The following is a 26,869-nucleotide window of genomic DNA, read 5'->3' on the forward strand; positions in this document are numbered from 1 at the left end:
CAACCAATGGCATTCCATTTCTGGCCAACAAAGAAGAAAAAAGGCACTATAGAAACTCTACTAAAACTTTACTATAGAAACTAACAATATTTTTAAGAAGCTACTCAAACGCTTTATTAACATGATTACATTCAAACCTAGACCTAGTAATAAAACCAACGAAAATTTGAAATAGCAAGTTAAAAAATGAGAAGGTAAATGTCCAAGCCCAGATAATTAAAGATTGAAGATACTGTACATATTTAGCAGGGGAAAATGAGTGAAAATTTAAATTCAACTATTGGAGAAAATGAAGCGTTAATTCTGGCAGTATGTGGCCCGGTTGCACAAGAGCCGGTAAAATTTAAACCAAGATTAATTTTACGAGAACCAATCGAGAAGGCTTTTTTGAAAAGACGGCTTCTCTGATAGGTTCTCGTGGAATTAATCACGGTTAAAATTTAACCGGCTTTTGTGCAACCGGTCTGAAAACCGCTGAGCTAAACAACCAACTCGAGGTTGCAGTGGCTTAAGTTGCGTTTACACCAAAGTTATTAACAAAATGTTTATTTCTCCGTCCTTATATATTCTATTAGATTCAACATAACTTATTATACACATGATGAGCATATGTGTTTGTCAAGTTCCGTTCAATCAAATAGAATATATAAGGACGGAAATATAAACATTTTGTTAATAAGTTTCGTGTAAACGCAGCTTGAGTATCACATACCAGATTAGTGTTTATTCTAGTTGAATTAGGTTGAGACGTATTAAATAAAATAATACGCTTTAGGTGATGACTGATTCTGCTAGGTTGGCGAAACAATACGTATTTATCAAGAAAACTATTTTCCTTCAGATGGAGATTACTGAGATATTGCAATCATTCAAATGCTAATGAATTAATAACAGCTATTATCAAACGAAAATCCTAATTAAATGCTGTAAATCACCCCGAAAACTTCTGCTACTGCAAATATTGACAACGGGGTAAACAGCTAGATGGAAATTCGATGAGCGCTTCTATTGAAAAATTATTTGTCTCAGCCCGGGAATCGAACCCGGTACCTCCTAATTGCTGATCAGAAATGCTTACCCTTCCACCAAACTGAAAATCTCTGGTTAGCAGCGCTCATTTCATAGGAAGCCATAGCGGCCAGCCAGTCTACTGATAGAAATTACTGAGATATTGCAATTATTCAAATGCTAATGAATTATTATGTTTACCCTGTTGTCAATATTGAATGAAAAAGACTAAGAAATTGTCAAAAAACCACTGATTTATTGATACTTAGAAAGACCGGTTTCGGTTTTTACACCATTGTCAATCGACAATGGTGTAATAATCGAAACCGGTCTTTCTAAGTATCAATAAATCAGTGGTTTTTTGACAATTTCTTAGTCTTTTTCATTCAATATGAATAATTACCACAATATCAACTTCTCAACTACACAAAAACTGTTGTCAATATTTGAAGTAGCAGAAATCTTCGGCGTGATTTACAGCATTTAATTTGGATTTTCTTTTAATAATGATTATTTCCCTCCAATTATACTCCATCATCAGTTACGGCTCCAGTTACTTGAGTAGCTCAGAGACTAGAAAACGCAATAATTGTGAGATTTACTTTAACCATTAGTTGAATGGTAAGGATTACTGTTATGTATAAGAAATGCTGACAGACAATCTAAGATGATCTCCAAATGATTCTTTATTCAAATTTAAGATACAAGGATGTAATGGGGTGGCGGGGGGAGGGCTGTTTACATCAACCTACCCACAATTCCACTGAGAACAAGGGTGTTTCAAATAATTAGAATGTGTCCATGTTTGATAAAACGTACCTTATCAGATTTAGTTTTACCAATATGCGACGGTGGAGCGTTACGTATCGAACGCATCATTTCGAAGTTTTCTGGCTTTTATTTTTAGTTCAATCATTTTTGTAGTTATCAAAAAATTGATTCAAGAAGAGAAAAGGAAGAGAAGACACCGATGAAAGCAAGGCAAAGAAAGAGAAAGAAAAAGTTAATGCATGCAAAAGTGAAGACAGAATAATATAATCAATAAAAAAACAACATGCAATACATCACAATAGCAGTACAGTGGTTTAGTTTTAGTTCAACAATTCATCTAAACTAGGACTAAAGATTGATCACATGTTTGAGGGCAAAGACAAATTTAAATTTGGCAAACAATGGAATATCAAAGATTTTTGAAAACACGGCGGTAAGGATCGATCTTATAGGTTCAAATAACCAGATAAATTTTAGAAGGGGAACACCATGAAATTTGTTTTATTTTACGATCATATCTAATAATTCCAATTTCAAAATCAAACATTTATTAAAATTCTATATTATTATCAATTATGTTTATCTTGTTCATCTTATGAATATTTGACGTTGACCTATTCGAGTCAAGTCGAAAATAAGTTTATTTCCAAATCTTTCTAATATTATAAATGTTCCATACAGAGCTTAAAATTAAACAATATACAAATAAAAAAGAAACAACACGTGTATTTTATACTATCATACCTAATTATTTACAATGTAACAGATATAATTATATTATAATTTCAGTTGTAATTTCAAATGGAAATGTGCCCACATAGTTGTAAAACCTGTGCGTAGACACGAGTTGCTGTTTCGAGCAAAATATAGAATTAATAAGGAGCGATTCATTCAAAATAATTCGGCTAACTTACTACACAAGATAATAATAATTGATAAGAAACTAAATATGATAAAGAAAATGATAGAGTAAAAAGACGATACAATTTAATTATGCAATGGAGAAAAAAAATTTTCTCCAGTCATATTCCCAATGACTTATAATATTTTCATCCGGTTTTGTAGTTACTTCTGGGGTTAAACATATATGTATTTATTCGCGAGAAACAACCAGAATCCAAGTATATGCTTTTTCAACAAAAACTCCAAGTACAATAATATTTTTATTATTAAGAGCAATGAATTCAAGTTTGCAATTGCTTTTGGCATTCTCTAGTTGGCGTTTCATTATCAATTGCATTTATAGATTAATTTGAATTTGAACATATTGATGTTATTGACTCACATAAGGCGTGCCTTGTCTCTACCACTTTGACTTTAATCTAGCTAGGCCATTCAAAGTTATATTGCTTATATATTTTTTGTCAGCTAAATATGATGAAAAATGGCGAGTGGACCTAACTTTTTTCAAGTTTCAATCTAAATTTGACAGAAGTGTTAGTTTGTGAAAATTTGTAAATAAATAAAATTTTCAGTTTGAGTCTATTAAAAATTGATAACAGTGCAACAACCAAATCCAACTCCTCGTTTTAGCAATATTTCGTACTTTCATAGTTTTGATAACATTTTTATCGATATCGAATTGGTCATCAATATTAACAAGTAGCAAAGCAACTTTGATGGATAATATTTTTTTATTATTCATAATTTTAATTTTCATTCCGAATTTCAATACTAATCTGGGATTCACCAATGAATTTCAATCCTAATCTAGGATTCACCAACAAACAAAGAAAATGCAGTTACATTAAAAAATGGAAGTTTATGACATTAAATGTGATTATGTGAAAATCATAACACAATATATTATATATTATTGTTATGAAGAAGAAAAATATTGCAAGCGTTATCAAGGAAAAATGAGATTAGCTTTCGTGTTAAAATTAGTTTGTGGAAAATAGAGAATGGTTTGCAACCGCAAGTGAATGATGAATTATATATCAAATCAATTAACACCTTAATTACATGGAATTATCTGATAATATCGATATATTGGAACAGGGAATACATTGATATATTCATAAAATAGTAGATATTACGGCAATGAAATTTCTCGTTGAAGAGAAAGAGTCAAATATTTCAAGATTGTAAGCAGAATAACAGAAGAAGATTGTGAATTGATAGTTTTTTAAACTACAAGTTCAAGTTGGAATAATTGAAAAAATACAAATTATACAACAATCTTTCACCTTAAAATGCTGCGGTGGTTTTTTATACATCACAAGCTAAGAGCGGCGGGAGACCGCTGAAAATTATACAACAGAAATAACGGTTACAAAGTTATAAACAAATTTTTAATTAATCAATTGAAAGCAATTATTGACATATTAAACGCCAAGGTATTGCTCATCGATCAGAATAACATGATGGAAAATAAAATTAAAATTCGAAAAGTCTTTATACAATTATTTCACATGCTGATTGAAACGTTTAGCTGAATACGAAGGAACGTTTGCAAATATTTCAATAGTTCCAAGTATTAGAATACATAAATTATAAGCATTTTTTTCAATTCACTATGAAAAATTCTCTACATGAGTTTAAAATCATGTGATAACTAAATAGAAGAATACAATTTTTTAGAGAAATTTGAAAGAAATGACATGACATAGCAGCATGATAAAGTGAAAGCTTGTGATGTTCTTGAATTTTGTATTCATGCATAATACTGTTACATATTTTTATTAATGCAATTATGTATCATGGTAGATTAAGATAACAACATACCTCATAATCTAATCTTTAGCTACTGTTTTAATTAAATAAATAAACGTTTGAATTGTTGCAAATCATTTCACATTCACCAAACCAATATTTATATATCACTCCCAAAACGAACTAGACTATCTATTTTAATTTGTTGCCATTTTTTATAATGTCTGATCTATTGTATTATTTGCACTATCAAAAATTATACAGAGTTATTATAAAAGGACTTTACAACTTTGAAAGCACATAGATATTTTTTATTGAAATTACTTACACAATTGAGGAAGGTGTCATTTTGTTACAAAACACTTCAAGTTTAGGGTGTGGGTGTTATTTTGGTTTGATGTGACAGCCGATGTATTTTGCAAATGATGATCGGACAACAACTGTAGTTAATATATTTGTCATGAACGTATATAATGAATTATTGTATTCAATGGAATATCGAAGATTGTATTTTGCAAAATATTATGTCATCATACTTGTAATAAACATATAAATTATTTCAAGTTGCAAACACGTATTTATATAAACTACAGCTTCCAGAAAACTATAATAAATAATTCATACAACATGAGACGTGTAAGTAGATGTTATGATAAAGCAAATGTGTTTACCGTTTTAAACATTGAGGGCCGGTTTCCGAGCTCAGGATTTAGCTGACTCCAGCTGTTTTAAGTCTAGAACTTAGCTAAATCCCGAGCTCGGAAACCGGCCTTTATATGTCTGGTCTGGCATTACTGCATTGCTTCTTCTGAATATTGGCATAACATTTGACTGATGCTCTATGGGCCATATATTTTTTAAAAATTTAATACTGAAATAAAGTATTGCATGATCACCTTTCTATTAAAAAAAGTAACCAACCTTCAAAATGGCAGAACCAAATTTTGAAATAACATAGAAGAAGTATTTAAAGTATGGTAAGTAAGATCCTCAAGCATACCTAACATCAAACTACCTTTGTTTCAAATTCAAAGTCACAGAAAAGTAGAATCTTAAAATTTAGTAAGATCAACCCCAGTGCCCCATAGAAGTGATAACCTAAAGAAATAGTTATTTGTGCAACTAGTGTGCAAAGTGACAGTTTGCTGCACCGAAAGAAACGTTTACGCCCGAGCCGTAGGCGAGGGCGGAATGGCTTCTTGAGTGCAGCAGAGGTGAACTTTGCTCACGTATTTCACATTAAACTTTTCCTACAGTTACCATTGAATATGAAAAATAAATAATTATGGGTAAAATGATGGCTGAAATCCATCAAATGTTTGTGTGTGTGATGCTGTTATTAATAACAACCTTAACTCATTTAAAAATTAATAATCTAATTGAAGTTGAAAATTCTCAGCCAAAATTCTCATTTTTATTCATTCAAGAATCAGAAAAAATACAGATAGAACAAAAAATTCACATTCAACATACACGCCAGCAGCTTGTTGGCTGAAATGAGCTGCAAAATGGCTGAACACAACAAGATGGCTGAACCGACAAGCGCGCGACCTAGCGGGAAGAATCGTACCTAAGTTTGTTTCATCCAGCTAAAAATTACTGAAACACGATTCAGAAATTTAGACTTTTGCTCAAATTACCGAGGAAAATGCTCAATGTAAACTGAGAAAATATTTATAAAAATAACATAGACAACAGAGAATATTTATTGTAGTATTGTTATGTTTTTTATTATTTCTATTTATATGAATATCGAACAGTAATCATTTAACCTCAAAATTCGAATTTTATAATGTATATTTGCTACTTTTCTCACTTCTTGCAGTTGAAATAATAATAATTATTATTGATAATTATTATCAATAGAAAAGAACTATTATTTATTATTAAATGATGAGAATTCGTAAATGATGATTATTTAATTATGATTTAGATGAACATTATTCTTGTTTTGGATTTCTAGATTGGGATTTTATCATAAATGTAGGGTAGCCATTGAAATGATTCTCATCTAAATCTAACCACAGTCATTGTTACCAACTTAATTTTTGTTTTCGTGCACTAATCCTCCATTTAACCCACCAACTATTTTGTGTTGCCATGTTGCAAATCTGGAGTGCAGAAAAGATTTTTCCCGCACTAGAGCGGAAAAGTGAATCTTTGCGTTCTGTAATCAGTGCAGGAATCGTCACTTTTCAAGGTAACTGTAGGACTGTAGGAAAAACAAATTTTCGCGATGTTTTCAATTTTATCAAAAACGTTAAATTTCCTTTAAAACCCGGAAACTTTCTCAGCGTTACTATAATACAGGGGATGATATTCTACAAACAATTCGGTAGGTAAATGAAATATTGAGAAAGTTGCAATTTTACACAGATTGGCAACGCTGTAATTTCGTTGGTTGGAGGAAGTCTCAACTTATTTATATAAACTATAATTGAACGATTAAGTCTGTGGAGTGAATATTGATGTTGTGCAACGTTTCCATAATTGAAGAGACTTGAGAAATTGTCAAAAAATCCACTTCATTTTAATAAATAATATTATTTCACAGTAGCTGTGTTACTGTTGGGAAGTGGTAAAATAATATTTTTTATTCGAATAAAAAGGATTTTTGACAATTTATCAAGTCTCTTCAATTATAATTGGATGATTGCTCACCATAGTCTTTCCGGTCCAGTCGAATTCGGCATCGTCAGCATATCCTCGCCGCTCGAACAAATCCTGGAAGAGTTTGCGCAGATACTCGTAATCGGGCGTTTCGAAGAAGTCGAGTCGTCGCACGTAGCGGAGGTAGGTTGCCATCTCCTCTGCAAAATACATCACATCTTATTAATACCCACAAGAGTCTCTTTAAAGTCTTCACACACCTATAGTGAGGTCCACGTTATAATGGCAGTGAAGAAAGATAGGAGAAAAAAGTTGCCAAGTCTCTCCATTTGACACTGAGTGTTCACAGCTGTTACTCAATTCATCCCATTAAATTTGATCTAATAATAATTATAATTTCCTTGATAAAATAATCAATTTAATGTCAAATCAATAAAGAATATATATTTTTCATAATTTGATTCAAAAATCTGCTTCCATAACTGAGATCAGATTTTATTTTTATACAAACCTGAAATGGCGGCTATTTTAAAAAGCTGTGCTACACCAATCTGAATATCAAAACAACAGAAATTGAGTTATTCGGTAGGTATTCTATTCCAATTTCTTTTAAAAATAAGAGAAAAATAGAAATCCTATTAAAAATAAGTAATTTCAATGGAAATAATTCTGAAATAACCTTTCAATTTGACCTTTTTAACCTTTTTTGAGGTTGAGTGGTAGAAAGTCCTAACTCCGCCTAATAAAGAATTTTTTCATATCATTTCAATATTATTTATACCGGTACGAGTAGGTCTAACCTATACGTGTAGGCTAACAGAAGCATGGCTGAAGTCTAGGATGGTTAGTTATCTACTTTTAAAATGTCATTTCAGGTATTTTAATTTGTGTTTCTCATACGGTAATGTCTGAAAATTATTTAATTGTTTGAAAAATACATTTTAAATCAATTATACGACTTGTGTACTAAAGTATTTTGATAGAATGGAGAAAAAATATTGTGGCTGAGAATTCTTTGTCTACTTTTGTACAGTCACTGTCAAAAGTAAAAATAAAATATTCTGGAAAACAGACAACATCGCGAAGATAGAGAGAGAATCTGTTTTGCTGTATGATAGAAAAGAACAGCAACAGTATTGTCAATCCTACACTGCCATTATAACGTGGACCTCACTATAGCGACGCGTAGCTGGAAATACGTCTTCCAAAAACTGATCTCCCAATTTTGAATTCACAGTATGAAATTTGTCCCGTTCACAATACTAGCGTAGTGTAGCTTTCAGCATTGGGAGATAGGACGACTACGTCTTCCGAAAACGCTACACGAAGCTAGGTGTGTGGATACCTTAATGCATGCACGAGATACGAAATCATGTTTGATGCATCATCAAATCTAAACTACTCAACTGATGTACTTGTAATTTTGTATAAATATTCTGAATTCACTGAGGATTGTTGAAATTATTTTTCATTCATAAATCCATGATTTTAATAATATCCAAATAATATGTCTATTTTTGTAATAATGTGAGAGTGTTCAACCATAGATAAAAGATAGCATAAGAAGATATCCATGATCAGTCGTTTATGTACAAATTTCAAGACGATTTTTTGTTAAGAAGATCACTACTGATTACTGTCTACTATAACTGTTTTGTTGGGTTGGGAGAGAGTATAGGAACGGCACAGTATGAGAGACTACCAGCGTCACAAAGCGTTAAGAAAAAGAACTACTAGGACTATCTGCTTGAGTTAACATTGATATTTGCACATAAACGCCCTATACCATGGGATATCTTCTCATGCTATATATTCTCTATGGTTCAACGCAATAGAAATAGCAATAAAATCCATCCATCAGACGTGCTCCGTTCTGGTCTCAAAAATCTATAACGTGCTTGGCTCTGGATCGGAAGATTGTCGATTCAATCCACGCCGGAACAAAATTTTTTCTATAACAATCCAACTCCAATGAAATCAAGGTAATATTTTGAAAAATAATGGAACATTTTACTTTCCTTGCCCTATTACCGTAGGTAAGGAAAGTATTGTTTTCCGAAAAAATTAAGGTACCCCAATTTCTAAATTTATATACGTTTCAAGGTCCCCTGAGTCCAAAAAAGTGGTTTTTGAGTATTGTTATGTGTGTGTGTGTGTGTGTGTGTGTGTGTGTGTGTGTGTGTGTGTGTGTGTGTGTGTGTGTGTGTGTGTGTGTGTATGAGTGTATGTGCGTTTGTGTACACGATATCTCATCTCCCAATTAACGGAATGACTTGAAATTTGAAATTTATGTCCTTACAAAATAAGGATCCAACACGAACAATTTCGATCAAATGCAATTCAAGATGGCGGCTAAAATGGCGAAAATGTTGTCAAAAACAGGGGTTTTCGCTATTTCCTCGAAAACTGCTACAACTATTTTGATTAAATTTATACCTAAAATAGTCATTGATAAGCTCTATCAACTGCAACAAGTCCTATATCTGTAAAAATTTCAGGAGCTTCGCCCCATCTATGCAAAGCTTGATTTTAGATTCTCAGTTATCAGCCTTCATATACAATTTGAACAAAAAATTTCAAGTGGAAAAGATTGAGCATGAAAATCTCTGCAATTAATGAACAGTAACATTTCCACCTAGAATTGAAAATAAACTTGAAATCCGAGAAAATTTGATTTTTAAATCGCAACTGTTGGCAACTGTTGGTTCTATTAAATCATTCACTACGAAGAGATAGCAGATATAGTGTGTTTCCAGCGTTATTGACCTATCACCAGCGGTCTCATATCTTTGAATAGTAGACTTGAGATGCGCGAGTACACTAGCGTCAGGTGATCAATTTTCTTAACGGCAAGGAAAGTTGTGTGAGTGTGCCACACCAGATTTTTACTTTCCTTGCCCTACTACCATAGTTAAGGAAAGTATTGCTTTCCAAAAAAAATTAAGGTACCCTAATTTCAAGTTTTCTATACGTTTCAAGGTCCCCTGAGTCCAAAAACATGATTTTTGGGTGTTGGTCTGTGTGTGTGTGTGTGTGTGTGTGTGTGTGTGTGTGTGTGTGTGTGGTGTGTGTGTGTGTGTGTGTGTGTGTGTGTGTGTGTGTGTGCGTGTGTGTGTGTGTGTGTGTGTGTGTGTATGTGTGTGTGTGTGTGTGTGTGTGTGTGTGTGTGTGTGTGTGTGTGTGTGTGTGTGTGTATGTCTGTGAACACGATTACTCCATTCCTAATCAACCGATTGACTTGAAATTTTAAACTTGAGGTCCTTATACCATGAGGATCCGACAATAAGAAATTCAATAGAATTCAATTCAAGATGGCGGAAAAAATGGCGGATAATTACTAAAAAACCATGTTTTTCACGGTTTTCTCGAAAACGGCTCTAACGATTTTCTTCAAATTTATACCATGGATAGCTATACCGACAATAAGAAATTCAATAGAATTCAATTCAAGATGGCGGAAAAAATGGCGGATAATTACTAAAAAACCATGTTTTTCACGGTTTTCTCGAAAACGGCTCTAACGATTTTCTTCAAATTTCCATAAGCCCTATCAACTGGCATGAGTCTCATTTCTGGGAAAATTTCAGGAGCTCCGTAATATTCTTGAGAAAAATGGCGGATAATGATTAAAAATCATGTTTTCACGGTTTTCTCGAAAACGGCTCTAACGATTTTCTTCAAATTTATACCATTGATAGCTATCCATAAGCCCTATCAACTGCCACGAGTCCCATATCTGTAAAAATTTCAGGAGCTCCACCCCATCTATGCTAAGTTTAATTTAGATTCTCAATTATCAGGCTTCAGATACAATTTAAACAAAAAAATCAAGTGGAAAAGATTGAGCATGAGAATCTACAATTAATGTTCAGTAACATTTTCACCTAAAATTGAAAATAAGCTCAAAATTCGAGAAAATGTGATTATCCAATTGCAAACTGTTGATTCTATTAAATGATTCACTAAGTAGAGATAGCAGACCTCGTATGTCTCCAGCGTTATTGACCTGTCACCAGCTGACTCAGATCGTTGTTTATAAGTAGACTTGTGATGCGCGGGAACACTAGCGTCAGGTGATCAATTTTCTTAACGGCAAGGAAAGTTGTGTGAGTGCGCCACACCAGATTTTTTGGATATTTTTTCAGTTAATTTCTCCATTGAAAGCTCTTGTAGATCCCTTTGTGAGTGTTCGTTTGTGCGACACTATTTGACGATTGGGGAAAAATGCGATCGTCGAATCGTGTCTCATAAACGAAAACCCACCTGAACCGCGAATACAATACTTCAATCTTGACTAGATAATATCTCAGAGAAAAGATAGCCACAATAAAATATCCCATAATATGGTTCATGTTCCAAATTTCACTGAAAACTCAAGCCGACAGTCCTACAGTAGTTGTTTTTCGTGAAGCTATGTGATGCTGGTAGTCTCTCATACTGTGCATTCTCACACTCTCACCCGACCAAAACAGTGATAATAGACAGTAGGCGACAATAATCGGCTTGAGAGTTGGAACACAAACAAACTCTACCATGGGCTATCTCTATGATAATATATAGAGAAATATATTTGTATGGAAGACTTGTGACTAGATATGAACGTTCATCTATCTATAGAGAGATTCACGTTATAACGCAAGCACCTGATTAACAGCTATGATTGACTGCCAATAGACAAAGCAGATAGCTCTATCCTTTTTATAGCTCTGCACCGTTGCTAAATCATTTGAAAAAATAAACTACCAGAATATTTAATCTAAATTTATGAAAATTTATTATAAAATCACAAAAAGATATACTTTTTTGGATTAGAATATATTTGAGATAAAATTGATTACTCACGCAGTTTTCTCATCCACAAGTATCTGATGTGACCTGTTCTAGTTGATTCAGTTGAATCATAATTTACTCTTAAAAACTGTTATTTGTATCCTCCAAGATAAAAATAAACTCACTTATGTTAAAAAACTCAGATCACATTTGAATTTTTATCCCATATGATAATTTATCCAGTTCCGTGATGGAATGATCATCTGATAAAATTATTTCTCAACTATTTTAAAATTAATTTTTTTCAATCAAGAATATTATAATTTCTTCAGCATTATTTAGTTCATTAAATCATTTTTTCAATAACCTATCGAATTTGTTTTTCAAATCTGAGAATATTGATAGTGATGGGCACGCATCATAAAAAATATTGAAACCCTACCTTATAGAATTAGACACGGCCAGACATCTGTGTAATGCATGCAATGAATAATCCACTTGTCAGCTGATTGATTATGAATAATTCTATAGTCTGATTGATCCTATCTTCAAAATAGATGAGATATATAGTGATATCAGAGTATGGAGGAATTCATATTTTTCTTAAAATGCAAAATTTCAAGAAACCTTGCGTATACATCGACGCGCAGTTGAAAAAGGAATATTCCTGCCAAATCTCATCGAATTCTATCAACGAGTTTGGCCGTAATCGCGTTACATACAGAAGGACAAAAGAAAATCAGAGTTAAAAACATAGACCTCACTAAGTTCGGTCAACAACAGATTCACTACAATCTGTCTCGCAAAGAGTGCAGTTAGACCTACCAGGATGACCCTCGCAGAGCACCTCAATGGGCGTGGCCCGCTTGGTGTCACCTATCTTCTGGTAGCGCTCCTTCAGAGTGTCGGCCTTGAGGCCCTGCCAGGGCAGCGACCCGCGCAGGAAGTACATGAACATGTGACCCAGCGCCTCTAGGTCGTCTCGCCTGCTCTGCTCTGCAACCCATACAACACAATTACACCATTACACCACTTAACCACTAATAAGCTTGGTTTTCATTAGTACAGTTAGTGGTAGAGTTCCCTGGGAAAGTACTAACTATCTTGTGAACTCTCCCAATGGAAAGATAGAGATGAGTCATGGTAGAGTACTAGTTTTTAGTAGAGTAGAGTGGGATAGTACTCTACCACTTGCCTTCCCTCACCACCGCTTCTCACTCTACTCCACCACTACTATACTAATGAAGACAGTCTCGAGCTTGTAGAGTAGAGTAGAGTTCCGTATTGGCATTATAAGGTTAGTTCTGTTCATTAGACAACACAATTTACCTACTATTCTCAATTATAGTGGAAACAGTCACTTGACCAATTAAGTAGAGGAGAGTTAGCTCGGTAGAGTTAGTATGCCAGTTACTCGACCACCACTAACTCTACTAGTGAAACCCAGGCTATAGGGCAGTCTCAACCCTAAAATAGGCTAGTAAACAGTCAGATAGAATGCAATGTAATAGAATTGGATTATAAACTAGCTGCCAACCTGTCTCCCCGACAACTAAGCTCCTCGCAATTTTGATCACAGTAAATCCCCTGGCAAAATATATCATTTCCGTCAACTAATCTCCCTGCCGTCAACTAGTCTTCCCGACATCTAATACCCTACTAAAACGAAGGAGCTCAGTTGACGCCTATACTACTACTAATGCACAGACAAACTAATCCAAAAACTGTTTCTAAGCAATGATTGAAAATCAAAATTACAGTGAATAAAATTTAGAGTGAATGGAAAAAATCATATTATATTAAGCGAGCAATTTCTGTATACCTGTTTATATTTTTATATCTGGTTATTTTTATATTTGGTTATTTATGTTCAAGGGATCTCGAAAACGGCTCTAACGATTTTCACGAAATTTGGAACATAGTAGGTTTATGATATAAAAATTCGATTGCACTATGTCTCATCCCTGGGAAAACTCGCTGAAGGACATGAAAAGGATAACAATTATTCATCCTTGGAAAAACATATGATAATTTCGTCGTCTGTCGGAACAGAAGATGCGTGTGTGGGAGAGAGACAGAATTATTTCCAGCTGTGTAATCAATCAGCAAGAAATTTTAAGCGACTTGATTAAAATAATCTGATTTGTTGACATGACATGATAATCATTCTAAACTAGAGTGTATCATAATTTTCAAAGTTATTCATTATGTGACAATTTTAAGTGATCAGTGAGTGTTATTTTGTTATTCAATTTGGTTTGTAAATAATCTAGATTAGAACTTTTATGTTTTTAAATGTTTGGACTGAAAATTGAACCTGAATTCAAGTGTATGGAACATAACCTACTTTCTGGAGTATTTAGTGTATAAATCAAAATTCGGGGAAGAAACAGTTTGGACTGTGCCTGTTAGTCCTTCCCCAATCATTTAAAAGAATTCAGTTCTGTTTATCAATAGTTTATAAATATATAACGAGCGAAGCTCGGTGCCCCAATATTAGTCACTAAAACTGTAGTTATTGTAAATAGTATTCGATCAATTGGTAGAGCTGCCTACTAAGTCGCAGAGGACTGGTTTGGAACCAGAACATTTCTTCACATAGAACGGATTCATGTCGATACTGTATTTGGAAGCTCAAGTGCTTCATTGGGGTGGCCACTAACGACATGTGTGTACACACTGATGCGCGTCATGCATGTTGTGTCATCAGCGAGAGGCTTCCAACATGAAACAGCTGTTTGACAGCAGCTTCTCACATGAAATGAACAACCAATAACAATAACTAATCCACTGAAAAAATTGAAAATTATAATGACACAAAATAATTCAACCTCAAATAGAGCAGCAAAAAAACAACAGTCATGCACATGTACATCTAGTCAAATGATCGATCTACGTTCTATGTTGATGTAATGGTTGAAAATATGAAAAACAAGCCGTCAGGCTCGCTTCGCTCGCCATATCCGTCTAGCCAGGACCCCCGACTGAATCGTCCAAGAATGAGATCAGCAGGCTCGCTTCGCTCGCCTGCATTTTTCATTTGTAGGAGGATCATATGTTAGGACGATCCAGTCGGGGGTCCAGACTAAACGGATATGGCGAGCGAAGCGAGCCTGACGGCTAATAATATAATATTCCTAGGAATAGCTATGATTGAAGTAGCAGTACCCAATCAATTTTTCCGCGATAAATGTATTTCAATCTTCAACTTGGTGCCAACCTAACAAAGTCAACTCAACTTAATGCCAACCTGACAAAATTATTAATTTAGTTACCAGTTAACAACTGTTTCGAAGAGGTACTCTCTAGATTATAGTTCTATATTAACATATGGTATGGACATTTTTCATTTATAATTAAGAGAATAAGAAGAATATACATGCTAAAAGACGAACTTTAAACCCTTAAAAATTACCCTTAAATTATTGCCAAAAGATTTTTTAGTGCGCCTCTAAAGGGCCAACTGAACATACCTACCAAATTTGAACGTTTTTGGTCCGGTAGATTTTTAGTTCTGCGAGTGAGTGAGTGAGTCAGTCAGTCAGTGAGTGAGTGCCATTTCGCTTTTATATATATAGATCTAAAATGTAAAAGTTAAAACTCGTTCTGTTATAAAATAGTTTAAAAATCTAACACAAGACTAAAAGGGAACAAATCTTGTATGACAGTTGATCAAATTCTATGATCATATGGGACACTAAAGGGATAATTTATCCCTAAATAAATAATTTATCAATTTAAAATGTCTGAAAAACAATGTCCTAAATAAACATAGAGCTTTCTGTCCTATCGTACCGTGACGTGTCGTCCCGGAATGTGAGTGTGAGCGCTGTTATCAGGTCTGGCTGCAACTGTATACAACGTTGATGGAAAGATACATTTTCAAGATGTTCGATGTTTTTGAATGGGTAGTATTATAGTCAACTGTCTACTAACGTTGATGGAAAGATACATTTTCAAGAAGTTCGATGTTCTTGAACGGGTAGTATTATAGTCCACTAGACAGCTGATTTATGATGAATAATATTCTAAAGTCTGATTTTTACGGTGATATTGGCGTTCAAAGGAGACTCCTTTTCCTTTTGTATTATTCTTAAAATGCAAATTTCAAAATACCGTATGTATATGTCGACGCGAAATTCAAAAAGGAACATACCTCTGTCAAATTTCATAAAAAATCTACTGCTGCGTTTCGCTGTAAATGCGCAACATGAAAACATAAATATAAACTTAAAGAGAAATGCAAAACCATCGAATTGAATCTTATACCTCACTTCGCTCTGTCAATTATCCAGACAATTGGAATACAAACAAAATTAGCTTTTGTAGAGAAAGTATTGGGAAAATCACCTACCTTTTCCTAAATGTGTGTTGATACTCATATATCGAGCAGTTCCGGTTAGACTCTTGTGTTCCCGGTAAGGTATATGCTTGTTCGTTTCTATATCTATGTACTCTTTCGCTAATCCAAAATCTGGAACAGATTAATCAATAAATATTAACAAAAATAGTATATTTAATTAGTTATTAATAGTTCATTAAACTTAATTAGCACTTATTCCAATTATTATAAAGACTTTCCAATTATTTGAAACTGAAATGCACGTTTGATCAGTACAGAATAAAGAAAACTATATTGAAAGAGTTTTAATCGTCCAAAGTCTAGAGCAAAGAAATCGTCACATAGAAACAAAACTGAATAAATTCTAATTTGAAACTAAAATACACCTGTTTAAATACTAGGTGAATCACTAGTTGAAAGTGGTTAAATACAAGAATGAATAAATGGCAGTGGTTGACAGTGGTTAAATACAAAGTTGAACCACTAGATGACAGTGGTTAAATACAATGTATGAGTGTCAGTGGTTGGAGAGGTTGAATACAAAGTTGAATCACTATAATTAATTATAGTTGACAGTGGTTAAATTCAGATTTTTCTTTTTCATACAAGCTCACAATCAAACATAAGTCTTGTGAGCTTTTAAAAAAAAGATTGAATCAGTGGTTAGATACAAAGTAGAGTCAATGGTTAACAGTAATTAGGAAGACATTCATTATGATAATCTGTAATCTGTATACAGAGTGTCGCTCGAAAGGTGTAACAGCACATAGACCATAGAATCTACATGAAATTTGCAAGTAAAAATGTCCAATAAAATTTATCGACCTTAGTTTTCGAGATATAAAATATAGATTTTTCGATATTTTTTTAAAAACGTCAATAACTAGAAAATTATCAGTCAAACACTAATTCTAAGGATATGTTTGGAAAGAGGAAGAAATTTCCAATAAGATTCATATAATTTGTTCCTTTGTTTGAGGTTTTCGAACTTTTTATGAGCTGTTTGAAATTTTGCTCTTATAACTCGACAAATAATGTAATTTTTCAAATTTGAGCGCTCATAAGCAAGGCCTATAAATACAGGTCATGACACGATCCCGTGATGCATTGCAAAATCACCATTTTATGTTATTCTGATTCACCAATTTTCAAATGTATCAGCTGTTATCATTATAGATTAAACAACATGATGTGTTGTTGCTTGGCTTTGAATTATAAAATAAATTCTTCCGACAGAATAATAGTATTTAGGTATATTTCAACTGGGAACTGAATTTGATTTGATTTTCTTACGAGCAAATTGAATTAGATTGGATTTTGAACACAAAATGGCCACTCCATAAAGTTCACGGGTGCCTTGACCTGGTTTCTATAGACCTTGCTCATAAGAGATTCAAAACACCAAACAAGGGAACATTTTATATGCATATTATTATAAGTTTCTTCCTCTTTCCAACCATATCCTTACAATTGGATTTCGATTGGTAGTTTTCTGGTTATTGACGGTTTTAAAAATATAGAAAAATTCAAATATCTAGAAAACTAATGTCGATATGGAGTTTACCGAACACTTTTTGTTGCAAATTTCATTTTGAATCTATGGTCTCCGGCTGTTACACCTTCAGTGGGACACTCTGCACCCTGTATAGGTTGAGAGGGAGGTGGACGGTTGTTAGATAAGTACAAGGTGCGCCAGAGAAACTTACTTATTTGAAAGGTCAATAAAAGCAAAAGTACTTCAGATATTGTTTTAATCTTTTTTTATATGAGGATACACTATCCCAATTTTTTCCCATGCAGTCTTGAAAATGAGATCAGACCAATGGCGACCCCCATTGCGCATACACTTATGAGGTCGATTTTTGAAATTTCGTTACAGTATAACAATTGGCATGTTAGCAATAGCGTCGCGAATGTTGTTCTTGAGGTGTGCTATGAACCGTGGTCGATCGACATGAACCAGAGATTTCAAATAACCCCTTAAGAAAATCGCATTGACGAATCGCATGTGGAAATGAGTCTTGTCACTAAAAAAATGACTGCGTCTTCCGCAGGTTGTCAATCAGCATATCACATGCATTTTGAAGGGCAGCATAATCGCGTTCAGTCAATTCTTGAACAACAGCCAATTTATAGGGATGAAATTGAAGGTATTCATGGAAAATTCGTCGAACAGTGGAGTCAGAAATTGCCATATCAGCTGCGTGTGTGCGAGCCGAACGCCTGGGAGAACGCACAACTGACTGCTTCACGCTTTCGATATTTTCTGGAGTTCTGATGGTTTGTTGAAGTCCATTTCTGGGTTTAGCGACACTTCTACACTCCTGAAATGAGTTAACCGACGACAGAATCGAATTATGGCCAGGAACGAGTCTGTGGGGAGGAATTTCAAATCGAAGGCGGAAAGTGATCGACCATTAGAAAAGAAGCTCTCAACTGCGAAGGCCCGCTGCTCTCTAGATCAGAGCATGATGGCTAATTTACTTGAGGGAGGATAAATTTGAGAACTTCCCCCTACAGATGCACCCCCTCCTGTCACTCTACACGACCAATTCAACGTACAGGATTTTTACAAATAAGTAAGTTTCTCTGGTGCACGTTGTATATAATCAGATGTGAACAGCTACTACAAAGTTTACTGTAGGACAAAACTTATGAAGTGATAAACATAAACTATTTTTGAACAATTTCTATCCAAATTTGGGAAAAGAACAGTTTCGGGCTTCAACCCTGTTGTTCCTTTCCCAATCATTTATAGTTTGAGATATGATATTGTATCTATCAATGTACAAATAAATAAATATTTCAGATGGGCTTCAGACCACTCACCTAACGATTACAAATGAAATAGAAGAATGATAAAACTCACCTATTATATGTATAACCTTATCCTTTTTGTTTGGCTTTCGACCGATTAAAAAATTTTCTGGTTTAACGTCCCTATAAATAAGATGCCTCCCGTGTACGTACTCTATCCTGTGTAACTGAAACACATAAGCAAATAACAAAATTAATAATATTAAAATTGAGAATAATCTAAAGATGTGTACAGTATTTTGATGTTTGATACTATTTGATGTGAATTTTCAATTTTTAAGTCCAATATGAGCGCAAATTGTCACGTCTTATTTTCAAGATGAGATTAATTCACACTAGTTGCGATGTATATTGATGTGCATAATATTGAAAGTTAGTTTTCTATTTAATGAAATGTTATTGTACAACATAGTTTCATTTTGATTGTTGGATTTCATGTTTGTAATTTAGTTTGAGTAGCCTACCTTTCTATGTAAATGTTTGGTTTCAATGTAGTAGCATTATCGCGTCAATCAAGCGCACGTCAGTTTCCGAAGTATATTATTTTGTTTAATTCTTTTTTTTTTGTTCCCTTCTTGACTACAGACTCAGGGACGAGTCTTTCAGCGGGATGGGTGATGTGTCACCTGGTCATATGGGACATATATATATATATATATATCAATATTATATATATATATAATATGGGAATCATATATTTATCTCATATAGATCAGGATTTTAGAGTTTTTAAATTAAAAGTTCAATGAACAGTATTTTGTCTTTGAACAATCTTTGTCATCGACAGAAAGATTGTTTATTTTATTTGTTGTCAATATTAATGTTAGCTTCTCTCTATTTCTAATAACAAACGTGCCGCTTCTGCGACAGATAAAAAAATTGTACTTGAAATGGCTTTCATGTTTGGCATTGACTGAGTTTATATTAATACCCAAAATTTAGCTTTTGGGGAGAGCTCGTTCGTTAGGACTGTGAGTAAAGTCCGGCTGATCCAGTGAAAAAGGCTAGACTTCGTTTCGTTTTATAATACAGTTATTCTGTCACAGATATTAAGGGAGACGGGTTCTGAGCCTATTCATTGGTTAGTTAGTTTTTTTTTTTTAATACTAACAGTAAAGTCGTGATTAAACCAGTGAATGCCAAAGGGGGAAGCCATCTTCAAAAGGTAGGTGACTAGTGGATAAGATCATTGTTCTTAATTTTTCATAACCACAAAGATTGAATCATCATTAGCAGCAAGCGAGTAGTTTTCCCATAAATTTCATTTTAATATTGTGTTTGTATATATATTTTATATTTTACCTTTTTGGAATAGAGAAAAATTAATATTTATCATATTCAACCATGTAAAACCGAAAGATACCAATTAATTAAAGTTCTAGTTATTCTGTTCTCTTTTGTCATCATAGTTCTTTTTCTCTCCCTACATAATTGAATCTTTGAATTCCTCATTAAATATTATTAATGGATGAAATGAACGGAAAAGATGTGTTTTACATGACCTAATAAATAAAATAGTAATACAATAGTAACTATATCATGAAATAGTACAAGTTCAGAACCTTTCATTACTGTTTACTCCACAGCTCTATCATTTTAGAAAACCTTTTTTCCAAATATTAAACTTTTTATGTCTCATTCTCAGCCGATCTTGAATTTTCTGTCAAGTTTGCTCTCTCTCTTTTTCTTTCTCTCTGCCACATAAATGCAAATCAATTTTCTTACTAATCTATTCAGAATGATAAGATTTTCGAAAAGAAGTCAATAAACCTTCGGAAAGATGAAGCAATAAAATTATAACTAATTAGAAACACACTCTCCATGCTTGAGTATTCTTCAGCCTTCAACATTCTAATGCAAACTCTCTCCCTTTCACTCTCACTCTCTCCCTTTCACTCTCACTCTCTCCCTCCAAATCTCTCTCTCTCTCTCTCTTTAGTTTTGTATAAGATTTTTTAACTTATATTGGAGGGTTAAGTGTAAGGGGGCCGGCTGCACCCTAGCTTCACCCTCCTAAAATTTGAATAAAGACAGCCATTCAATTCAATTCAATTTCTCTCTCTCTCTCTCTCTCTCACCATATGAATTCAAATTTCCGAATTCATTTTATTTTCAGAAAGTACATTTTACAATATATTCGCCTGGAAATTACTCCTCCAATATGGAACAAGTCCGTGTTTAGAGGATGAGTCAATACAACAATAAGATAGAAGAAATGTTTCTTCTAAATAAAGGCATATAATCAATCAATCAGTTCCGGTCAGTGTTTATGGGAAGGATATTATTATTTTACAAACTTTCCCGGGGGTCAAATATTTGTTGAAACACCGCCAATTTTGGTAGTTACATTACACTATTATATTATCGATATTCAAATTGAATTCAATCTTCATTCTGATTAATAATTTTTTATATTTTGTGAAATTCACTGAATATATTAGATACACTGTCATTTATTGTCAATTTGTGCATAGCCAGAATATATTGTAACTAACATGAATACATAACTCTAATCTAATTTCATTCTCTCTGTATTGGAAATTTATTAAGGTTCATTTATCATTTTTTCAAACTGCATCTTCAATACAGAAATATTCGGAAATCATTAGTCATTGTGGAAATGACGAATTTTAACCTAAACGTGGAAATGAGTCTCCAAGCGTTCCACCAAAATTTCATTAAACTCAAATTTCTCTTCTCCATTCTATTTTCTCTCTTTCTTCTTCTTATTCATCTACCTATCTTTCTCTCTTTTCTTTTTTGTATTTCCTTTCTCCCTCGTTTTTACTTGTTTGAAAGTTATACAGGGTGACACAGAATAACGGGAACTTTTGAAAACGCCATAAAACATTAGTGGGAAGGGCAAAAATAATTTTATTCAAACTAATGTAAAGTTCAAGACTTGCCATTTGAGAATTATTAACATCTATCACTTTTTGACAACTACTTCTTCAAGATGGCTTCCTCCTGCACGAGTACACTCTTGAAATCTGTGTTGAGATTCCTGAACGATTACTGCAACATTTCAGCTGGGATGATGATATTGTTAGTTTCATTTTGAATTGTCTGTTACGATTCAACCACAGTTATTGGTCAAGTTGTGAAAACGTTTGATTTGAGATAGCTACACAAACAGAAAATCGCAAGAAATCGCAGGTGGACAGATCATTAGACCAGGAAACGCAGATGTAGCGATCAATGAGGAATCGTCAACACAGATTTCAAGAGTGTATTCGTTCAGGAGGAAGCCATCTTGAAGAAGTAATATTGTCAGAAAGTGATAGATGTTATTAATAATTCTTAAATAGCAAGTTTTGAACTTTACATTAGTTTGAATAAAATAATTTTTGCCCTTCCCACTAATGTTTTATGGCGTTTTTAAGAGTTCCCGTTATTCTATGTTACCCTGTACTTGTTTCCTTTCTCCCTCAAATAGAATTGTTTTCTCTATTAATTACCTACATTTAGATTCCTCCCACTCTCCTCCTATCTTCTTTTTATTTTCATTGATGGTAATAATCTCTGGCAAGATCTGATATCACAATGAAACTTTTCACTCTCTCTCTCTCTCGTTCAAATTCCGCTAATTTACATAGACATAACTGAATATTATTATTATCCTAGTTCAAATAGAATTTCATCTAGGAATCGTTCTTTAATTCTCCAGTTGTAGAATTCATTGAATAGTTGAGTATAGAATACTCTCTCACTCTCTCTCCTTGATTAAGGAATAAATCAATATATTTCTCTCTCTCATAACAGACACACACGAAAAATCAGGAAATAGACTAATCCCTGTCTAAATTACATTTGGTCACCACATTGTGGAAAAAGAATGTTTTTTCAACTCGCACTCTACAAATAAAACACTTGTTTTCAAGTACACACACACACACACACACACCAGCAACAAACTTGTTGAATAGGGCTTCACAGCTTTCAATAACTGAATTAAACAAGTTCTGTGGTCGAAAGCAATGGGAAGGGAAAACGAGCTATTTTTGTATGACTGATGCCACTGCTCAGCACTCTATTCTTTTGTTTTTTCCAACTGTTGAACTTTACAAAACTCGATTGTAAATAGAAAAACATTGGACCATAATAAGAGCCTGAGGGATGAACTAACTCTTACTCCAAACACCGAGTAACTGACTGTCTGATTTATATAACACACTTTTATTCTGTCTGATGGAGTTTTGTTCTGATGGATTAGCTCGCTTTATTCATGCTTCGCGTATACACTTCTAATAATGACCCTTAATTTCTCTGCACTTCTCTAAATTTCTAGTCGTGACCCTGAATTTATCTGACTTGAGTCGTGAGCCTGGGTCCTGAGGACTCACTTTTTCCACTATGAATATATACAGAGTGATTCATAATTATGGTAAAATAATTTAATACGTGATAGTAGAGGTAAAAATAAGAAAAAATGTTCTTATAGACATATATCCATAAACGCTTCATTAGCGAGCTATACAGAGTGAAAGATTTCGCCCGGAATTCAGTTCCTCTAGTGAAATACACCGATGCTGATTTTTTGGGGACTAGTTTTTGAAAAACTTATGTTGGATTCTAATGGAAAAATATCTGAAAAATTGAATAAAACTAGTCTGGAAGCTGCAGTGTGAGTAGTTTTTGAGAAAAAAGTTGAAATATGCAAAAAATTGAGTTATTAGTTCTCTCCTCATGAAACAGCAAATTTTTGTGGTGTAATGTACTACATAAGAATGCATTTTATTCAACTTTTATCTAAATTAGTTCACACAGCTTACATAATTCTTTTCAGAATTAAATTCTCTACAATTTTTATTGCGAAAAATTATTTGTTTACTGGTCATTAAAGAAAGTTATTGGGCATCAAACGTAGAAGTCTGTGTTTTTCTACTTGGATTTTTTGCATATTTCAACTTTTATCTCAAAAACTACTCACACTACAGCTTCCAGACTAGTTTTATTCAATTTTTCAGATATTTTTCCATTGGAATCCAACATAAGTTTTTCAAAAACTAGTCCCCAAAAAATTCAGCATCGGTGTATTTCACTAGAGGAACTGAATTCCGGGCGAAATCTTTCACCCTGTATAGCTCGCTAATGAAGCGTTTATGGATATATGTTTATAAGAACGTTTTTTTCTTATTTTTACCTCTACTATCACGTATTAAATTATTTTACCACAATTATGAATCACCCTGTATATCATATTTCAAGGCAGAGTTCTATTTTTTGATTTCAATGTGTCCGAGGGATACTCATGAATGCAAAGAGCACTTTTGTAAAGCAAAATAGGATCTTAATTATAACGTTGAAAAATTAATTAGAGAAAACTTGCATTTTTGTATAGTGAAAAGTAACAATACTTGGCTGTTATTTTAAATAAATTATATATTATGATATATCTACATGCAACACTACTAGAAAGATACAAAATAAATTAGGAGGTCATAGTTCACTCTTAGGGTAGTTTTCAATCTACCTTCACCTTTGCAAAACTTTTGAAATTATTGTGATGAATACTATTTTATAGATCCTTTAACCTACATGAAACACTACTGGAAACATGAAAAATATATAGGTCATAAATAGTTCATTTGTAGGGTAGTTTTAGTGTCCCTGGGATCACATCAAGTTCATTGGCTTCAATATCATCCTGCTCAGGGTCAGTATTCTTATCTTGCACTATGCATTTTTTTAAAGGCCAGGCTTGTGCGTGGGTAATGAGTGAGAGGGATGATGATGAGAGATTACTAGATGACTACTTTTTAGGTAGACGGGACCGACGACTTATCGTCTCCTCCGAAAGACGGGGTGACCGTACCTATGTGACTGTGCTGTGGTTAAATACTTTTGCCCCGGTCGAGATTCGAACTCGGGTTCCCTGATTATTAGACCGGCGCGTTATCAAATTATTTTATTATAATAACATTAATTGAATTGGTCACTATAATAAAAATCTGGTGTGGTACACTCACACAACTTTCCTTGCTCATATTTGAAACTACGATCAAACTTCTGTATATGTGTATATATAATTATTGTTTTCAGAGTACTTTTTTCTTAGTGTAAATTGTGAAATTCGATTATTTTTTAGTCGTAATTTTTCAAAGTCGTCAAAACAGCTGTTCTACAGATGAAATATCTCGACTATGTGTTCTTTTTATGAACTGCGCTACCTACCTACCTCATGCACGAGAAGGAGGTTACTAAGTCCATTTCTCAAGGATGGGGTGGACCCCCCATTAGTTTCCCAGAGAGGAGAATCATGCCAGTTGATATTGCTGATAAAAAGCTATCCATTTAATAAATTTGAAGAGAATCGTTAGAGCCGTTTTCGAGAAAACCGTGAAAAACATGGTTTTTTAGTGATTATCCGCCATTTTCCTCAAAAATATTACGGAGCTCCCGCAATTTTCCCAGAAATGAGACTCATGTCAGTTGATAGGGCTTATAAATAGCTATCCATGATATAATTTGAAGAAAAACGTTAGAGCCGTTTTCGAGAAAACCGTGAAAAACATGGTTTTTTAGTTATTATCCGCCATTTTTTCCGCCATTTTGGACTGAATTTTATTGAATTTCTTGTTGTCGGATCCTCATCGTATAAGGACCTTAAGTTTAAAATTTCAAGTCAATCGGTCAATTAGGAATGGAGATATCGTGTTCACAGACATACACACATACACACACACACACACACACCACACCACACACACCCACACACACACAACACACACACACACACACACCACACACACACACACCACACACCACACACACACCCACACACACACACACACACACACACACACACACACACACACACACCACCACACACACACACACACAACACACACACACACACACCACACCACACACACACCCACACACACACACACACACACCACCACACACACACACACACACACACCACACACACACACCACACACCACACACACACACACCACACACACACACACACACCACCACACACACACACCACACCAGCAACAAACTTGTTGAATAGGGCTTCACAGCTTTCAATAACTGAATTAAACAAGTTCTGTGGTCGAAGGCAATGAGAAGGGAAAACGAGCTATTTCTGTATGACTGATGCCACTGCTCTGCACTCTATTCTTTTGTTTTTTCCAACTGTTGAACTTTACAAAACTCGATTGTAAATAGAAAAACATTGGACCATAATAAGAGCCTGAGGGATGAACTAACTTTTACTCCAAACACCGAGCAACTGACTGTCTGATTTATATAACACACTTTTATTCTGTCTGATGGAGTATTGTTCTGATGGATTAGCTCGCTTTATTCATGCTTCGCGTATACACTTCTAATATTGACCCTAAATATCTCTGCACTTCTCTAAATTTCTAGTCGTGACCCTGAATTTATCTGACTTTAGTCGTGAGCCTGGGTCCTGAGGACTCACTTTTTCCACTATGAATATATACAGAGTGATTCATAATTATGGTAAAATAATTTAATACGTGATAGTAGAGGTAAAAATAAGAAAAAATGTTCTTATAGACATATATCCATAAACGCTTCATTAGCGAGCTATACAGAGTGAAAGATTTCGCCCGGAATTCAGTTCCTCTAGTGAAATACACCGATGCTGAATTTTTTGGGGACTAGTTTTTGAAAAACTTATGTTGGATTCTAATGGAAAAATATCTGAAAAATTGAAATAAACTAGTCTGGAAGCTGCAGTGTGAGTAGTTTTTGAGAAAAAAGTTGAAATATGCAAAAAATTGAGTTATTAGTTCTCTCCTCATGAAACAGCAAATTTTTGTGGTGTAATGTACTACATAAGAATGCATTTTATTCAACTTTTATCTAAATTTAGTTCACACAGCTTACATAATTCTTTTCAGAATTAAATTCTC

General features: G+C 33.8%; 1 protein-coding gene across 2 annotated transcripts in view; it reads right to left on the bottom strand.

The window, feature by feature from the left end:
• LOC111055994 (casein kinase I) overlaps positions 1-26,869 on the bottom strand; it is a 162,483-nt gene that overhangs the window by 23,510 nt on the left and 112,104 nt on the right. For both annotated transcript variants that reach the window (XM_039435696.1, XM_039435697.1), the window contains exons 5-8: positions 19,026-19,140; positions 16,169-16,288; positions 12,640-12,810; positions 7,096-7,244 (exon numbers count right to left, since the gene is read on the bottom strand). In XM_039435696.1, coding sequence (XP_039291630.1) covers positions 7,096-7,244; positions 12,640-12,810; positions 16,169-16,288; positions 19,026-19,140 — 555 coding nt within the window. The remainder of the gene's footprint in view (positions 1-7,095; positions 7,245-12,639; positions 12,811-16,168; positions 16,289-19,025; positions 19,141-26,869) is intronic.

This window comes from Nilaparvata lugens, chromosome 9 (assembly GCF_014356525.2).
Source record: "Nilaparvata lugens isolate BPH chromosome 9, ASM1435652v1, whole genome shotgun sequence".
NCBI classification, from domain to species: Eukaryota; Metazoa; Arthropoda; class Insecta; order Hemiptera; family Delphacidae; genus Nilaparvata; species Nilaparvata lugens.